Source organism: Oncorhynchus kisutch, linkage group LG25, assembly GCF_002021735.2.
Source record: "Oncorhynchus kisutch isolate 150728-3 linkage group LG25, Okis_V2, whole genome shotgun sequence".
NCBI classification, from domain to species: Eukaryota; Metazoa; Chordata; class Actinopteri; order Salmoniformes; family Salmonidae; genus Oncorhynchus; species Oncorhynchus kisutch.
Window position 1 is genome coordinate 25996812 of NC_034198.2, and position 16713 is coordinate 26013524.

At 40.9% G+C, this 16713-nt stretch overlaps 1 protein-coding gene across 2 annotated transcripts in view; it reads left to right on the top strand.

Annotated features, from left to right (window-relative positions):
• LOC109870196 (polypeptide N-acetylgalactosaminyltransferase 2-like) overlaps window positions 1-16713 on the top strand; it is a 96765-nt gene that overhangs the window by 57929 nt on the left and 22123 nt on the right. For both annotated transcript variants that reach the window (XM_020460600.2, XM_020460602.2), the window contains exons 2-3: window positions 4712-4802; window positions 15126-15279. In XM_020460600.2, coding sequence (XP_020316189.1) covers window positions 4712-4802; window positions 15126-15279 — 245 coding nt within the window. The remainder of the gene's footprint in view (window positions 1-4711; window positions 4803-15125; window positions 15280-16713) is intronic.

Below are 16713 nucleotides of genomic sequence, written 5' to 3' on the forward strand. Positions count from 1 at the left end.
GAGTAAAACCTGTATAAATAAAGGTTAAATAAAAAATGTGATGCAGCCTGGATTCAAACCAGGGACTGCAGTGATGCCTCTTGAACTGAGATGCAGTGCCTTAGACCTCTGCGCCACTCAGGAGCCCAAACATCACCGCACTCCCTCTCTTGCTCTGGGTCTTCATCTTTGTAAGTCACCTTGATTTAGCACCCGTGTCTTTCGTCAGTTTCTTAATGAAAATATTTAGTGAACTCCATGACGGTAGCTAAAGCAAGGGGCTATAGCAGCACACATGTAGCCTACAAATGCATGCTGAGGTGGGCATGCCCTGAGGTTGTGAAGTGAGTGCTACTGGAGCAAAATTAGAGCGGGCAAGAAGGACAACGTTTCAGCCTTTGTGAATTGGGCACGCTCCGCTCAGCTGACATACTCTGTTCCTAACTCAGTTGTCGGAGAGGAAGGAAACCGCTCAGAGATTTCCCCATGAGGCAAATGGTGACTTTTTAAAACTAAGTTTAATGGTTGTGATAGAAAACTGAGGATCGATGAACAACATTGTAGTTACTCCACAGTATTAACCTAATTGACAGAGCAAAAAGAAGGAAGCCTGTACATAATACAAATATTCCAAAACATGCATCCTGATTGCAACATGGCATTAAAGTAATTCATCTTTTGTCCTGAATTCAAGGTGTTATGTTTGGGGCAAATCCAATACAACACTTTACTGAGTACCACTCTCCATATTTCCAAGCATTGTGGGGGCTGCATCATGCATTGTGGGGGCTGTATCATGTGCTTGTAATCGTTAAGGACTTTTCATGATAAACAAGAAATGGAATAGAGCTAAGCACAGGCAAAATCCTAGAGGAAAACCCGTTTCAGTCTGTTTTCCAACTTTCCAATTCACCTTTCAGTAACCTAAAACACAAGGCCAAATCTACACTGGAGTTGCTTACCAAGAAGATATGTTCCTGAGTTGCAGAGTTACAGTTTTATATAAAATCTGCTTGAAAATGGTTGTCTAGCAATGATCAACAACCAATTTGTAGAGATTGAAGAATTGTTTCAATAATAATGGGCAAATATTGAACCATCCAGATGTGCAAAGCTCTTATACTTACCAAAAAAGACTCAGAGCTGTAATTGATGCCAAAGGCGATTCTAATATGTATTGACTCTGGATATTAAACATTTAGGTACATATGTGTCTTATATCGGCTGAAAGCTTCAATTCCTGTTAATCTAACTGCACTGCCTGATTTACAGTAGCTATTACAGCAAAAGCATGCCATGCGATTGTTTGAGGAAGGCGCCCCACATCAAAATATTTTTCCCCCGGCACAGGTTTCATACATTCACAAATAACGATTAAATATTCACTTACTTTTTGAAAATCTTCCTCTGATTTGACATCCAAAGGGTCCCAGCTATAACATGTAGTGTTGTTCTGTTCGATAAAATCCTTCTTTTATATCCCAAAAGGTCTGTTTAGTTGGCACCATCTATTTGAGTAATCCACTCATTCAACATGCAGAGAAAGGAATCCGAAAATCTACCCCTAAACTTTGTTTCAACAAGTTAAAATATGTTTCTATTTACTCCTCAGTTACCCTAAAATGTAATCAAACTATAATATTTCTTATGGAAAGAAGTATGTTCAATAGGAAACCGATTTTAGTAGGTGCGTCCTGTCTTAAAACCAGTTGCGACGAGCAAACCCGTATCCGGGAGCGTAATCATAGCCTCAATGCATTAGCATAACGCAACTTTTCCTATTCATGAAAATCGCAAATGAAATAAATATATTCAAACACAAACTTAGCCTTTTGTTAACAACACTGTTATCTCAGATTTTCAAAATATGCATTACAGCCAACCCTAGACAAGCATTTGTGTACGTTTATCATGGCATAATGCTATGCTAGGCTCTGCTGGCAGCAGGCAACATTTTCTCGAAAATAAGAAAAGCAACCAAATTAAATCATTTACCTTTGAAGAACTTTGGATGCTTTCACTCAGGAGACTCTCAGTTAGATAGCAAATGTTCCTTTTTTCCCAAAATATTATTTTTGCAGGCGAAAAAGCTCCCATGCTTCACCATGCTTGGCTGAGAAATCAACCGAAAAATGCTACAACTATAACGCCAAACTTTTTTCAAAATTAGCTACATAATATCGACAGAAACATGGCAAACGTTGTTTAGGATCCATCCTCAAGGTGTTTTTAACAAATATATTCGATAATATATCCGTCGAGGCAGTTGGTTTCTCATAAGAAGCGATTGGAAAAATGGCTACCTCAGTATTTTACGCAAGGTTTTCTGCGGGAGACACCATGTGACCACATGCCATATATGGTCCCTGACAGCCATTCTTCAAGGGAAATGCCTAAAAAGACGTCACAATGCTGTAGACACCATGGGGAAAACGTGGAAAACGTAAGCTCATTCGTAGCTCATTCACAGCCATATAAGGAGTCATTGGCATGAGGCGGTTTCAAAAAATGCGGCACTTCCTGGTTGGATTTTTATCTGGGTTTCGCCTGTAACATCAGTTCTGTGGCACTCACAGACAATATCTTTTCAGTTTTGGAAACGTCAGAGTGTCTTCTTTCCAAAGTCGTCAATTATATGCATAGTCGAGCATCTTTTCGTGACAAAATATCTTGTTTAAAACGGGAACGTTTTTCATATAGCGCCCCCTAAATCCAACTGGTTAATGGCACACACAAACATGAATTTCCAAGACTGTGTCCCTGTACTAAAACGTATTATTTCTTATTAGTTTTTGAAGTTAAAAAACTTAACTGTGCATTTATTGACACATGGGGAGCACACCCTGTGGAAGCCATAGGAATTGCATCCAGGGAGCTAATTTTCAATATGACCTTTTACTTGCCTTTCTAAGAGGATGGTCTCTCAACAACAATAAAACATTTCCGTTTGTTTTTTCTTTGGATTTTCTCCTACCATATCTATTGTGTTATATTCTCCTACATTATTTTAACATTTCCACAAACCTCAAAGTGTTTTCTTTCCAATGGTACCAATTATATGGATATCCTGGCTTCATGGCCTGAGCAACAGGCAGTTTACTTTGGGCACATCATTTAGGTGGAAATTGAGAAAAAAGGCGCCTAGGACTAAGAAGTCAGAACGCATAATCATGCTCTAAAAGAAATGCAGCACATTTTTCATAATTGCTGGTGATTCACAGGACATTATTAAGTACTCATTCATGTTCATCTGTCTAAATATATAGATATTACTTTGATAAGTTAATATGATCAAATGCTGAGCATCTAAATGCTTTTCTTTGCCACATCCACCTGTACATTTTGGGCTGACTGAGGGGACCAGTCGACCAGACCAGATGCTGATCGCGTTTTGTAAAGCGAGGGCTTCTGGACAGGACTTCAGTAGCTTGCTCTCTGTCCATTCCATACCATCCCACCTGTTTGTTTATTTACTGCTAATCTTGGCAAGAGGCCTTCTTGAGTTATTACCAAGCCAGCCCACGTTGTGTTACAGGCTTGCAGCACTGCAGTGTGTCACCGTTTGGCTTGGCCCATGCTCTCATTGTCAGCCTGGCCATATTTCCCAACAGTTTGTTATGGAGGCAGGCGAGAATGATCAAATGTGCTATATGCTGAGGCCAAAGGCTCCCGCAGTGTGGGGAATCTTTACTGGCTTTGTGCAGGCACACAACTCCTGTGTGTTCTAACACGGATGGAAATCCCTTTTGGCTGTTTAGTCACTGACTGTCCTTCTGCTTTTGTTTCTGCCGTGAGATCAGAACGGCAGCCACTCCCCAATTGACATTTCCTCTCCATCACATTCCGTTCTGTGAATCCTCACATAACTTATTGTTGTGGATGCAATGACGCACCTGGAGATGATTGGAATGTTCAAGAGCACCTGCATCAGGTTTTGTAGTCTAGACAGTTTCTTTCAGTTTATCCTGATGGTAGTAGACAAGGAGACAACAACGTATTTTGTCCATTAGATTGTATCAAACATGCTGTTTTTTTTGTATATGGGTGTAATTTATACCCTGTGGTTAACCCAAAATACCACGCAGAAGTTATTTTTGTCTGACTCTTGAGAAGGTCTAATGCATGATTCAACATACAAGTTGTGAAGTTATTTGAATCGCTGCGAGCCCTAAGCTGAATAAAACATGTCCTCTGTCCTTCCCCTGTCTATCTGGTTTGGGGAAGTAGCCTACGTTCTAAGTTCTTGAATGTAAATTGAATGATGGTGAACTGTCTGTCATAGGATCACTTTACCTTTTTCTTCATCAAGATGCTTTTGACAAGCTCACTTATATTTTTAAAAGCTTCTCGAAGCAGCGCAATGCTAGGTCAGGGGCAACTCGTTGCCAGAGTAACACGATGATGCAAATCATGCATTTGTAATTCCACAGTTAACCCTGAACGAATAAATCAATAACACCAACTGGGAAATAGGAAAACTAAAGTATTATTACAACTTTTTCTAACCATTTGCAATGAGAATTAGTCTGGGAAATGTGCTTAACATTCTCGGTTTAAACTACTCAGACATGTCATTGAGGAACACTGCTATTTATGAAACATGGGGGTGAGCATTTTCTATGTTTAGATCATCCTTTTCTGAGGAGAGCAAGAATATATTTTCCACTGAATGTAAAAAAGTTACCTTCACTATTTGTTTCTATATTCATGTGTCTTTGTGTTTCTTTGGCAGGATGACTGGAACGCTATTGACTCATCAAATCAGGCCCAGGTCCACAGCAACGCAGATGACAAAACCCACAGTCTGGAGACACTCCCCCCAGGTAAGAGCCAGATATCCCAGCCCTGCCAGGCATCCCACAGCGCCATCCATTCTGATTAGCCCTTCCATTTACACACAGGCGCAGGAGAGTCCTGTAGAGAAAATGAATCGACATGTTGTTCAAGCTACTTTGCAATAGAGCAGGGTGTCAGCTGTGGCTCTGTTTAAAACTAGTAAACTACCTTTACTGTTCATAAGGTCAGGGCTAATTATGCAAGGTGTGTGTGTGTGTGTGTGTGTGTGTGTGTGTGTGTGTGTGTGTGTGTGTGTGTGTGTGTGTGTGTATATATAGAGATGCTATGAAAAGCATCTGAATTAATCTGGGTGTTTTTACAAATGTCTGATCCTTGTCCTCATGCCAATCACCCATGTAGAAAAGCCCCTGTCGTAACAATTTGCGAGCCCATGCGCTCAACCAAACCCGGGATCCAATTTAGCAGGGCTGCTTAATGCATTAAGCCTCAGGTGTAAGCATATGCTGACTTGATAGGCTTTTTATGCATTTAAAAAAGCAGCATGCCATGTACGAAGATATATATGTACGAATATATATATATATTTTAGTATTTTTACCATCATAACTGTGACTGTCACATTCTTTCCTTGGCAAGGTAGTTCTGGGGGAGAGCTGTTCCTTTTAATTTATGTCATAAACATTCCATATTTTCTATAAAGGTAGGGCAGGGAAGAAAAATCATTCCCATCTGCTTTTGTTTCCTGTATTTTATGTAGAAAAGAATACCCCTATCAATATTCAATTGTGTCTTGTTTCAGTGGCTTATGCTATTTAGGTCACTCGGCTTAACACTCAAGTTTGAGTTAAACAAAGAATTTGCAGAAGGGTGCCCATTTTTAATTAAGCTAATTTCCAGATGGCCTAATGTACAATTAATCCTTTTTTGACTCCAAAGTATAATGGAATGTCTGTGAAAATTGCCTTTTAATTAGTCTGTTCTATCTGCTATCAAATCAAACCAAATTCTATTTGTCACATGCTCCAAGTACAACTGATGTAAACTTTACCATGAAATGATTCCCAACAATGCAGAGTTTAAAATAAAATAGTATTACGAGGAATAAACTAAAATACACAAGAATGGAGCTATATACAGACAGCCAGTACCAGATCAATGTGGAGAGGTATGAAGTCTTTTGAGGTATACTGAACAAAAATATAAACGCAACATGTAAAGTGTTTCATGAGCTGAAATTAAAGATCCCAGAAATGTTCAATATGCACAAAAACCTTATTACTCTCAAATTCTGTGCACAAGTTTGTTAAATATAATTATTATAATTTTTTGTATAACTAGGCAAGTCACTTAAGAACAAATTCTAATTTACAATGACTGCCTACACCGGTCAAACCCGGACGACGCTGGGCCAATTGTGTGCCGCCCTATGGGACTCCCAATCACGGCCGGTTGTGATACAGCCTGGATACGAACCAGGGTGTCTGTATTGACGCCTCAATCACTGCTTTGCAATACCTTAGACTGCTGCGCCACTCGGGAGCCCATCCCTGTTAGTTAGCATTTCTTGTTTGCCAGGATAATCCATCCACCTGACGGGTGTGGCATATCCAGAAGCTGATTAAACAGCAGTATAATTACACAGGTGCACCTTATGCTGGGGACAATTAAAGGCCACTCTAAAATGTGCAGTTTTGTCACATAACACAATGCCACAGATGTCTCAAGTTTTGAGGGAGCGTGCATTTGGCGTGCTGACTGCAGGAATGTGCACCAGAGCTGTTGCCAGATAATTTAAGGTTAATTTCTCAACCCTAAGCTGCCCCAAATGTTGTTTTAGAGAATTTGGCAGTACATACAAAGATGATTCTTTGCTTCCAACTTTGTGGTAACAGTTTGGGGAAGGCCCTTTCCTGTTTCAGCATGACAATGCCGTGCACAAAGTGAGGTCCATACAGAAATGGTTTGTCGAGATCAGTGTAGATGAACTTGACTGGCCTGCACAGATTCTTGACCTCAACCCCATCGAACACCTTTGGGATGAATTGGAGCGCAGACTGCGAGCCAGGCCTAATCGCCCAACATCAGTGCCCGACCTCACTAATGCTCTTGTGACTGAATGGAAGCAAGTATCTGCAGCAATGTTCCAACATCTAGTAGAAAGCCTTCCCAGAAGAGGGGTGGCTGTTATAGCAGCAAAGGAGTGACCAACTCCATATTAATGCCCATGATTTTGGATTGAGATGTTCGACAGGTAGGTGTCCACACATATAATTTTTTATTGCTTTACTGCTACAGTCGAGCTGAAGAGAAAACAAGTCAGGTTTTTTTGCCTCAAGGTTGTATTAAATTAATTCCGTAAAGCTCTGAACTTCATTAGGTCGATGTGAAGTCTCAGCGAACTTGCTTGTTTCTTAAAATTAATTCTACATAGAGGTTTATGATTGGGTTGTGTAACACTTTCATTTTCTGAAGTCTGTTGCTTTGTTTGTTTGTGTGTGTGTGTGTGTGTGTGTGAGCATGTCTGGATGGAAGCGTTGTGGAGGTCACAGCCTGGCGGCTCCAAGCTAATTATACTGATGACGGCTGTATCCTGCTCTGCTGCAGGTCCTTTTCTCTCCCTCTTAACTTCTGTACAGAACATGCTTCATTTGGCTTTGATTGAGAATGCTGCTGTGTATTCTCAGTCCCTGTAGGAATGTCTTTCTCCACGAATGGTGGTTTTAATTATTATGATGCTGCTAGCTGTTTCTCTGGCCACCACTTTGTGCTTTTGATACAGTACTGTTGTGTACAGTGTGTTATGTGCTGATGAGAAGACCACTCAATTTTAGAGTAATCATTCTTACTTATTGACAATGCTATCATATGAACTGATTTGATATGTGAGGAATCTGCTGCATAGCACACCAGCCCATAGACACAATTAGCCTATGTCTGCCTCCACTATTGCTGCTCTGCTCAAGAAGTGCAATGGAAGTTATAAGGCTTAGTTGATGGCCTATACAGTGCATTCCACATTGTTACGTTACAGCCTTATTCTAAAATGTATTAAATATTTGATTTTCTCAATCTACACACAATACCCCATAATGACAAAGTGAAAACAGGTTTTTAGAAATGTTTGCAAATGTATTAAAAATAAAAACCGATGCCTTATTTATGTAAGTATTCAGACCCTTTGCTATGAGACTGGAAATTGTGCTCCGGTGCATCCTGTTCCCATTGATCATCCGTGAGATGTTTCTACAACTTGATTGGAGTCCACCTGTGGTAAATTCAATTGATTGGACATGATTTGGAAAGGCACACACCTGTCTTTATTAAGTCCCACATTTGACAGTGCATGTCAGAGCAAAAACCAAGCCAAGAGGTCAAAGGAATTGTCTTTAGAGCTCCGAGACAGGATTGTGTCGAGGCACAGATCTGGGGAAGGATACCAAACAATTTCTGCAGTATTGAAGGTCCCCAAGAACACAGTGGCCTCCATCATTCTTAAATGGAAGAAGTTTGGAACCACCAAGGCTCTTACAGCTGGCCGCCTGGCCAAACTGAGCAATCTGAGGAGAAGGGCCTTGGTCAGGGAGGTTAACCCGATTGTCACTCTGACAGAGCTCTAGAGTTCCTCTGTGGAGATGGTTGTCCTTCTGGAAGATTCTCCTATCTCTGCAGCACTCCACCAATCAGGCCTTTATGGTAGAGTGGCCAGACGGAAGCCACTCCTCAGTAAAAGGCACATGACAGCCCGCTTGGAGTTTGCCAAAAGGCACCTAAAGGACTCTCAGACCATGAGAAACAACATTCTCTGTTCTGATTAAACTGAGATTGAACTCTTTGGCCTGAATGCCAAGCGTCACGTCAGGCGTAAACCTGGCACCATCCCTAAGGTGAAGCATGGTAGTTGCTGCATAATGCTGTGGGGATGTTTTTCAGTGGCAGGGACTGGGAGATGAGTCAGGATCGAGGCAAAGATGAACGGAGCAAAGTACAGAGAGATCCTTGATGAAAACCTGCTCCAGAGCGCTCAGGACCTCAGACTGGGGCAAAGGTTCACCTTCCAACAGGACAACGACCCGAAGCACACAACCAAGTCAACACAGGAGTGGCTTCAGGACAAGTCTCTGAATATCCTTGAGTGGCCCAGCCAGAGCCCGGACTTGAACCCGATCGAACATCTCTGGAGAGACCTGAAAATAGCTGTGCAGCGATGCTCCCCATCCAACCCGACAAAGCTTGAGAGGATCTGCAGAGAGGAATGGGAGAAACTCCCCAAATACAGGTTTGCCAAGCTTGTAACGTCATGCCCAAGAAGACTTGAGTGAAGGGTCTGAATACTTATGTAAATGTCATATCATTTTAAAATGTTTAATACATTTGCAAACATTTCTAAAAACACGTTTTTGCTTCGTCATTATGGGGGGGTAGTGTATGTAGATTGATGAGGGGGGAAAAACTGTTTTATTTAATTTTAGAATAAGGTCATTTTAGAATAACCCTCTGACTTAATCCACATTTTGTTGTTGCAGCCTGAAAGTTGGTTGAATCAAAAAAAAATAATCTCCCATCCACACACAATACCCAATTTTGAAATGTTTGCAAATTTATTGAAATGAAACACAGTAATATGTCATTTGACATAGTATTCACACCCTTGAGTTAACACATGTTAGAATCACCTTTTGCAGTGATTTACATCTGTGTCTTTCTGGGTAATTCTCGAAGAGCTTTGCACACCTGGATTGTACAATATGTACACATTTATTCTTTTAAAAATTCTTCAAGCTCTGTCAAGTTGGTTGTTGATCATTGCTAGGCAGCAATTTTCAAGTATTGTCATAGAGTTAAGCCGATTTAAGTCAAAACATGGAATATTGTCTTGGTAAGCAACTCCAGTGTATATTCGGCCTGCTTATTGTCCTGCTGAAAAGTGTCTCCCAGTGTGTTTTTTATTTTATTTTTTATTTAACCTTTATTTAACTCAGCAAGTCAGTTAAATTCTTATTTACAATGACGGCCTACCAAAAGGCAAAAGACCCTCTGCGGGGACGGGGGCCTGGGATATTTATTATTAATATATATATATACAGTGCCTTGCGAAAGTATTCGGCCCCCTTGAACTTTGCGACCTTTTGCCACATTTCAGGCTTCAAACATAAAGATATAAAACTGTATTTTTTTGTGAAGAATCAACAACAAGTGGGACACAATCATGAAGTGGAACGACATTTATTGGATATTTCAAACTTTTTTAACAAATCAAAAACTGAAAAATTGGGCGTGCAAAATTATTCAGCCCCTTTACTTTCAGTGCAGCAAACTCTCTCCAGAAGTTCAGTGAGGATCTCTGAATGATCCAATGTTGACCTAAATGACTAATGATGATAAATACAATCCACCTGTGTGTAATCAAGTCTCCGTATAAATGCACCTGCACTGTGATAGTCTCAGAGGTCCGTTAAAAGCGCAGAGAGCATCATGAAGAACAAGGAACACACCAGGCAGGTCCGAGATACTGTTGTGAAGAAGTTTAAAGCCGGATTTGGATACAAAAAGATTTCCCAAGCTTTAAACGTCCCAAGGAGCACTGTGCAAGCGATAATATTGAAATGGAAGGAGTATCAGACCACTGCAAATCTACCAAGACCTGGCCGTCCCTCTAAACTTTCAGCTCATACAAGGAGAAGACTGATCAGAGATGCAGCCAAGAGGCCCATGATCACTCTGGATGAACTGCAGAGATCTACAGCTGGGAGACTCTACAGGGTGGGAGACTCTGTCCATAGGACAACAATCAGTCGTATATTGCACAAATCTGGCCTTTATGGAAGAGTGGCAAGAAGAAAGCCATTTCTTAAAGATATCCATAAAAAGTGTCATTTAAAGTTTGCCACAAGCCACCTGAGAGACACACCAAACATGTGGAAGAAGGTGCTCTGGTCAGACGAAACCAAAATTGAACTTTTTGGCAACAATGCACAACGTTATGTTTGGCGTAAAAGCAACACAGCTCATCACCCTGAATACACCATCCCCACTGTCAAACATGGTGGTGGCAGCATCATGGTTTGGGCCTGCTTTTCTTCAGGAGGGACAGGGAAGATGGTTAAAATTGATGGGAAGATGGATGGAGCCAAATACAGGACCATTCTGGAAGATAAGCTGATGGAGTCTGCAAAAGACCTGAGACTGGGACGGAGATTTGTCTTCCAACAAGACAATGATCCAAAACATAAAGCAAAATCTACAATGGAATGGTTCAAAAATAAACATATCCAGGTGTTAGAATGGCCAAGTCAAAGTCCAGACCTGAATCCAATCGAGAATCTGTGGAAAGAACTGAAAACTGCTGTTCACAAATGCTCTCCATCCAACCTCACTGAGCTCGAGCTGTTTTGCAAGGAGGAATGGGAAAAAATGTCAGTCTCTCGATGTGCAAAACTGATAGAGACATACCCCAAGCGACTTACAGCTGTAATCGCAGCAAAAGGTGGGGCTACAAAGTATTAACTTAAGGTGGCTGAATAATTTTGCACGCCCAATTTTTCAGTTTTTGATTTGTTAAAAAAGTTTGAAATATCCAATAAATGTCGTTCCACTTCATGATTGTGTCCCACTTGTTGTTGATTCTTCACAAAAAAATACAGTTTTATGTCTTTATGTTTGAAGCCTGAAATGTGGCAAAAGGTCGCAAAGTTCAAGGGGGCCGAATACTTTCGCAAGGCACTGTGTGTATGTATATATATATATATATATATATATAGGACAAAACACACATCACAACAAGAGAGACACAACACTACATAAAGAGAGACCTAAGACGAAAACGTAACAAGGCAGCAGAACATGACAACACAGCAATGGTAGCAACACAACATGGTAGCAACACAACATGGTAGCAACACAACATGGTAGCAACACAACATGGTAGCAGCACAGCAATGGTAGCAACACAACATGGTAGCAGCACAGCAATGGTAGCAACACAACACTACATAAAGAGAGACTAAGACGAAAACGTAACAAGGCAGCAGAACATGACAACACAGCAATGGTAGCAACACAACATGGTAGCAACACAACATGGTAGCAGCACAAAAACATGGTACCAACATTATTGGGCAAAGTCAACAGCACAAAGGTCAAGAAGGTTGGGACAACAATACATCATACAAAGCAGCCACAACTGTCAGTAAGAGTGTCCATGAATGAGTCTTTGAATGAAGAGCTTGAGATGTTGGAAAGCCAACTGAACCAAGTTTCCCTGTAGGATTTTGCCTGTGCTTAGCTCTATTCCATTTATTTTAATAGAAAAGAAAAACTCCCTTGCTGATAACAAGCATACCCATAACATGCTACAAACTTAACTTTTTGTATTCAGCACAAAGTTCATTTCTTTGCCACATTTTTTTGCAGTTTTACTTTAGTGCCTTATTGCAAACAGGATTCATGTTTTAGAACATTTTAATTCTGTACAGGTTTCCATCTTTTCACTCTCATTTAGGTTAGTATTATGGAGTAACTACAATGTTGATCCATCCTCAGTTTTCTCCCATTACATCCATTAAACTCTGCAACTGTTTAAAAGCCATCATTGGCCTCATGGTAAAATCCCTGAGCAGTTTCCTTCCTATCCGGCAACTGAGTTAGGAAGGGCTCCTGTATCTTTGTAGTGACTGGGTGTATTGATACACCATCCAAAGTGTTATTAATAACTTCACCATGCTTAAAGGGATATTCAGTGTCTATTTTTTTTAACGCATCTACCAATAGGTGCCCTTCTTTGCGAGGCATTGGAAAACCTCCCTGGTCATTGTAGTTGAATCTGTGTTTGAAATTCAAAGCTCTGCTGAGGGGTACAGAGATGTGTGGGGTACGGAGATGAGGTAGTCATAAAAACACTTATTGCGCACAGTCCATGTAACTTATTATGTGACTTGTTAAGCAACATTTGTAGGCTTCCCATAACCAAGGGGTTGAATACTTATTGACTCAAGACATTTCAGCTTTTAATTTCTAAAAATATAATTCCACTTTTACATTATGTGGTATTGTGTGTAGGCCAGTTACCAGTAGACATGACTCTCTGAGATCCTGTTCAGATTGCTATTATATGAATAGATTCCTATTTACCCAAGAGCAATTTTTTAAACATCTTTCAACTTTAGTGACATGTTTTAAAAGCTTTTTGTCAAGTAAACACAGCCAGAGGAGGAATGTTGCAGCCGAGGAGAGATGGATGGATGAACTGTTGAACTTTCACATCAAAGGAAATGCAATAAAGGAGAGACAACCTGTTCTTAACTGGTATCTGAGGGCAGGATCACAGATCTGGACAGGAACCAGTTCCTAGGTCTGATAAACTAAAGCTACTGTATAAGGGATCGTTATATACCTTATGTTTCGGGAATATACTGCAGCCTATAATGGGTCTTCAGGAATGGCAGTGGGCGTGGAAGATTTGATTTCCTCTTTACAAGTCTAGTACATTATTACCACCAGACCATACAGACTTAACTGCTGTTATTAGCAAAATTAACATGTAACCTAATAACGTAATGAGGGTTATGTACGTGAAGATATTTTGTTTAAAAAAAACAGATGACAAAAGAAATGTCGTGCTCGTTCTACTGGCCATCTATTTAGATCAAGCTCCAGAACATGATGACCTGAGACTGAACCATTTAATAGATTGCAACATTAATTTCATAAATAGTCATCTGTTGCACATGTTAATCATGGAAATGACAAGGTCATCTGCTTTCCCTTTTAAGCTAAGCTAGTTATAATGCCCCCGGCATGCAATTCACCATTACATTTCTGTGGAACAATTAGCATCAGTGACAGATTATTCTCATACCCTCCTAATTATCATGCGGAATACAGGCTGCCAGAGCTCCATGAGATGAATTGCTCATGGTCTTTTTTCTCTCCGTGCTCCCACCCTGTCTGAGAGACAATGTAATCAAATGCTCACGTGTTTTAGAGGCTTCATTCTTTGGGCTCCCGAGTGGCGCATCTCATTGCGTCACTCGAGGCGTCACTACAGACCCTGGTTAGATTCCAGGCTATATTACAACCGGCCGTGATTGGAAGTCCCATAGGGTGGCGCACAATTGGCCCAGCATTGTTAGCGTTTAGCTGGGGTAGGCCATCATTTTGAATAAGAATTTGTTCTTAACTGACTTGCCTAGTTAAATAAAGGTTAAATAAACATCACATAACAGCTGCATTAGTATTTAGCCGCATTGATATCCAGTGTGTGTGGGGACATTTTGTTTTTGATACGTTGTTGTGGCAAGCATTACAATTAAATATGGATGTTTATAAAACCATTTTTTATATGTGTAATAATCTGACTAGGCTGTGTGAGTGTGCGCTCCTGCGAGAGGGAGCGAAAGAGACACAGAGTTTGTAATGCAGGCTCTTATTAGTTTGGTAATGGCTCTCAAATCATCTTTAAACTCTGGAATGTGAAAACTAAACACGATGGTCACTTGTGATGAAGTGCTAGCAGCTGTTTTTTGCCCAGTAAGGGGGAAAGAGGTTAGAATATCTTAATTTACTGTGCTGTTGTCCACTGTACCAGTGTTTCCCCTAGGAGTATTTTCAGCAGGGGTGGCAAAGGTAGCGGGAGATTATTATTATTATTTTAAATTGTTGAATGATTTCTGGTGACCTTTTTAAAGAAGACTCCAAAATGCAAAAATGTAATTATGTTGACACCATCTGAAATATAACTGATGTGTGCCACTGCACTGTAGGGTGATGATGAGCAAGCGGTGGCTGAGCGCTCGTGGCCTTCATTCGGGCCACTGCTCACTCTGTTTGCTACAAATATAAGTTGTAACTTGTCTCTACTCTTTTTTTCAAATGTCTTTTTACTGTTGTTTTATTTCTTTACTTACATACACACACATATCTTCTTTTTTTCCGCACCATTGGTTAGAGCCTGTAAGTAAGCATTTCACTGTAAGGTTGTATTCGGCGCACATGACAAATAAACTTTGATTTGATCTTAAAGGGATAGTGTGAGATTTTGGAAATTAAGCTCTTTTTCAATTTACTCAGATGAACTCATGGATACCATTTTTATGTCTCTGTCTGCAGTTTGAATGAAGTTTTAAGGTAGTTTTGCAAGCCATTGCTAACTAGCGTTGGCATAATGACTGTAAATGGATCATCTGACTATTGGTAACTAGAAAAAGGGCTTAATTGCCAAAATTGCACTATCCATTTAAAAGCTAAATTACATATTTTTTGGAGTGGTGGCAACTGCTGCTAAATGAAAATAGGGGAAACACTGCTGTACTGTATATTTATTTAATATCCTGTGTCTCTGATCTGGTTTGCAGGCAAGGTGAGGTGGCAAGACTTTGACCAGGACCTGTATGTCGGTGCTACTGTGGTGCGGCCGGGGCAGGATCCCTACGCTCGCAACAAGTTCAATCAGGTGGAGTGTGACAAGCTCAGGATGGACCGTGGAGTCCCTGACACCAGACACGACCAGTAAGTCTTTATTCAACCTCTGTCATGGGTGGAATTAAGTAAGGAAGAAATGGGAACAGAATCAAATAATTTTCGCAAATTCATGGTGTTTTTACTGCAGTGAGTAGTAAAGTGATTAATCAGTGAACTTCCGCATTAGTAATGTCCTATGGGGAAAAACTGGGAACTCCTGCTGTTATCTGATTATCAGAAGGGCAAAATGAATCAAAGACAGAAGTATATAGTGTACATCTTTCTTGTTCTTCCCCCTTAACAAGTAACAGGGTTTCTTCTGCTGGTGCCTCAATATAACCTAACTAAGCCTCACAAGAACACTGGACAGTCGAGCAGAGACCTTTTGGTGCAATCATCAAATCCAAATCAAATCAAGTGTTATTTGTCACATACACATGGTAGCAGATGTTAATGCGAGTGCAGTGAAATGCTTGTGCTTCTAGTTCCGACAATGCAGTAATAACCAATGAGTAATGTAAGTGTAAAGGGATGAAGAATATGTACATAAAAATATATGAATGAGTGATGGTACAGAACGGCATAGGCAAGATGCAGTAGATGGTATAGAGTACAGTATATACATATGAGATGAGTAATGTAGGGTATGTTAACATTATATTAAGTGGCATTGTTTAAAGTGGCTAGTGATACATTTTTACATACATTTTTCCATTATTAAAGTGGTTGGAGTTGAGTCAGTATGTTGGCAGCAGCCACTCAATGTTAGTGGTGGCTGTTTAACAGTCTGATGGCCTTGAGATAGAAGCTGTTTTTCTGTCTCTCGGGCCCAGCTTTGATGCACCGTGCTGACCTCGCCTTCTGGATGATAGCAGGGTGAACAGGCAGTGGATGGGTGGTTGTTTTCCTTGATGATCTTTATGGTCCTTCCTGTGACATCGGGTGGTGTAGGTGTCCTGGAGGGCAGGTAGTGCCTCCGGTGATGCGTTGTGCAGATCTCACTACCACCTGGAGAGCCTTACGGTTGTGAGCGGAGCAGTTGCCGTACCAGGCGGTGATACAGCCCGACAGGATGCTCTCGATTGTGCATCTGTAAAAGTTTGAGTGCTTTTGGTGACAAAGCGAATTTCTTCAGCCTCCTGAGGTTGTTCTTCTTCACCACGCTGTCTGTGTGGGTGGACCAATTCAGTTTGTCCGTGATGTGTACGTCGAGGAACTTAACTTACTACCCTCTCCACTACTGTCCCGTCGATGTGGATAGGGGGGTGCTCCCTCTGCTGTTTCCTGAAGTCCACGATCATCTCCTTTGTTCTGTTGACGTTGATTGTGAGGTTATTTTCCTGACACCACACTCCAAGGGCCCTCACCTTCTCCCTGTAGGCCGTCTCGTCATTGTTGGTAATCAAGCCTACCACTGTAGTGTCGTCTGCAAACTTGATGATTGAGTTGGAGGCGTGCATGGACAAGCAGTCGTGGGTGAAC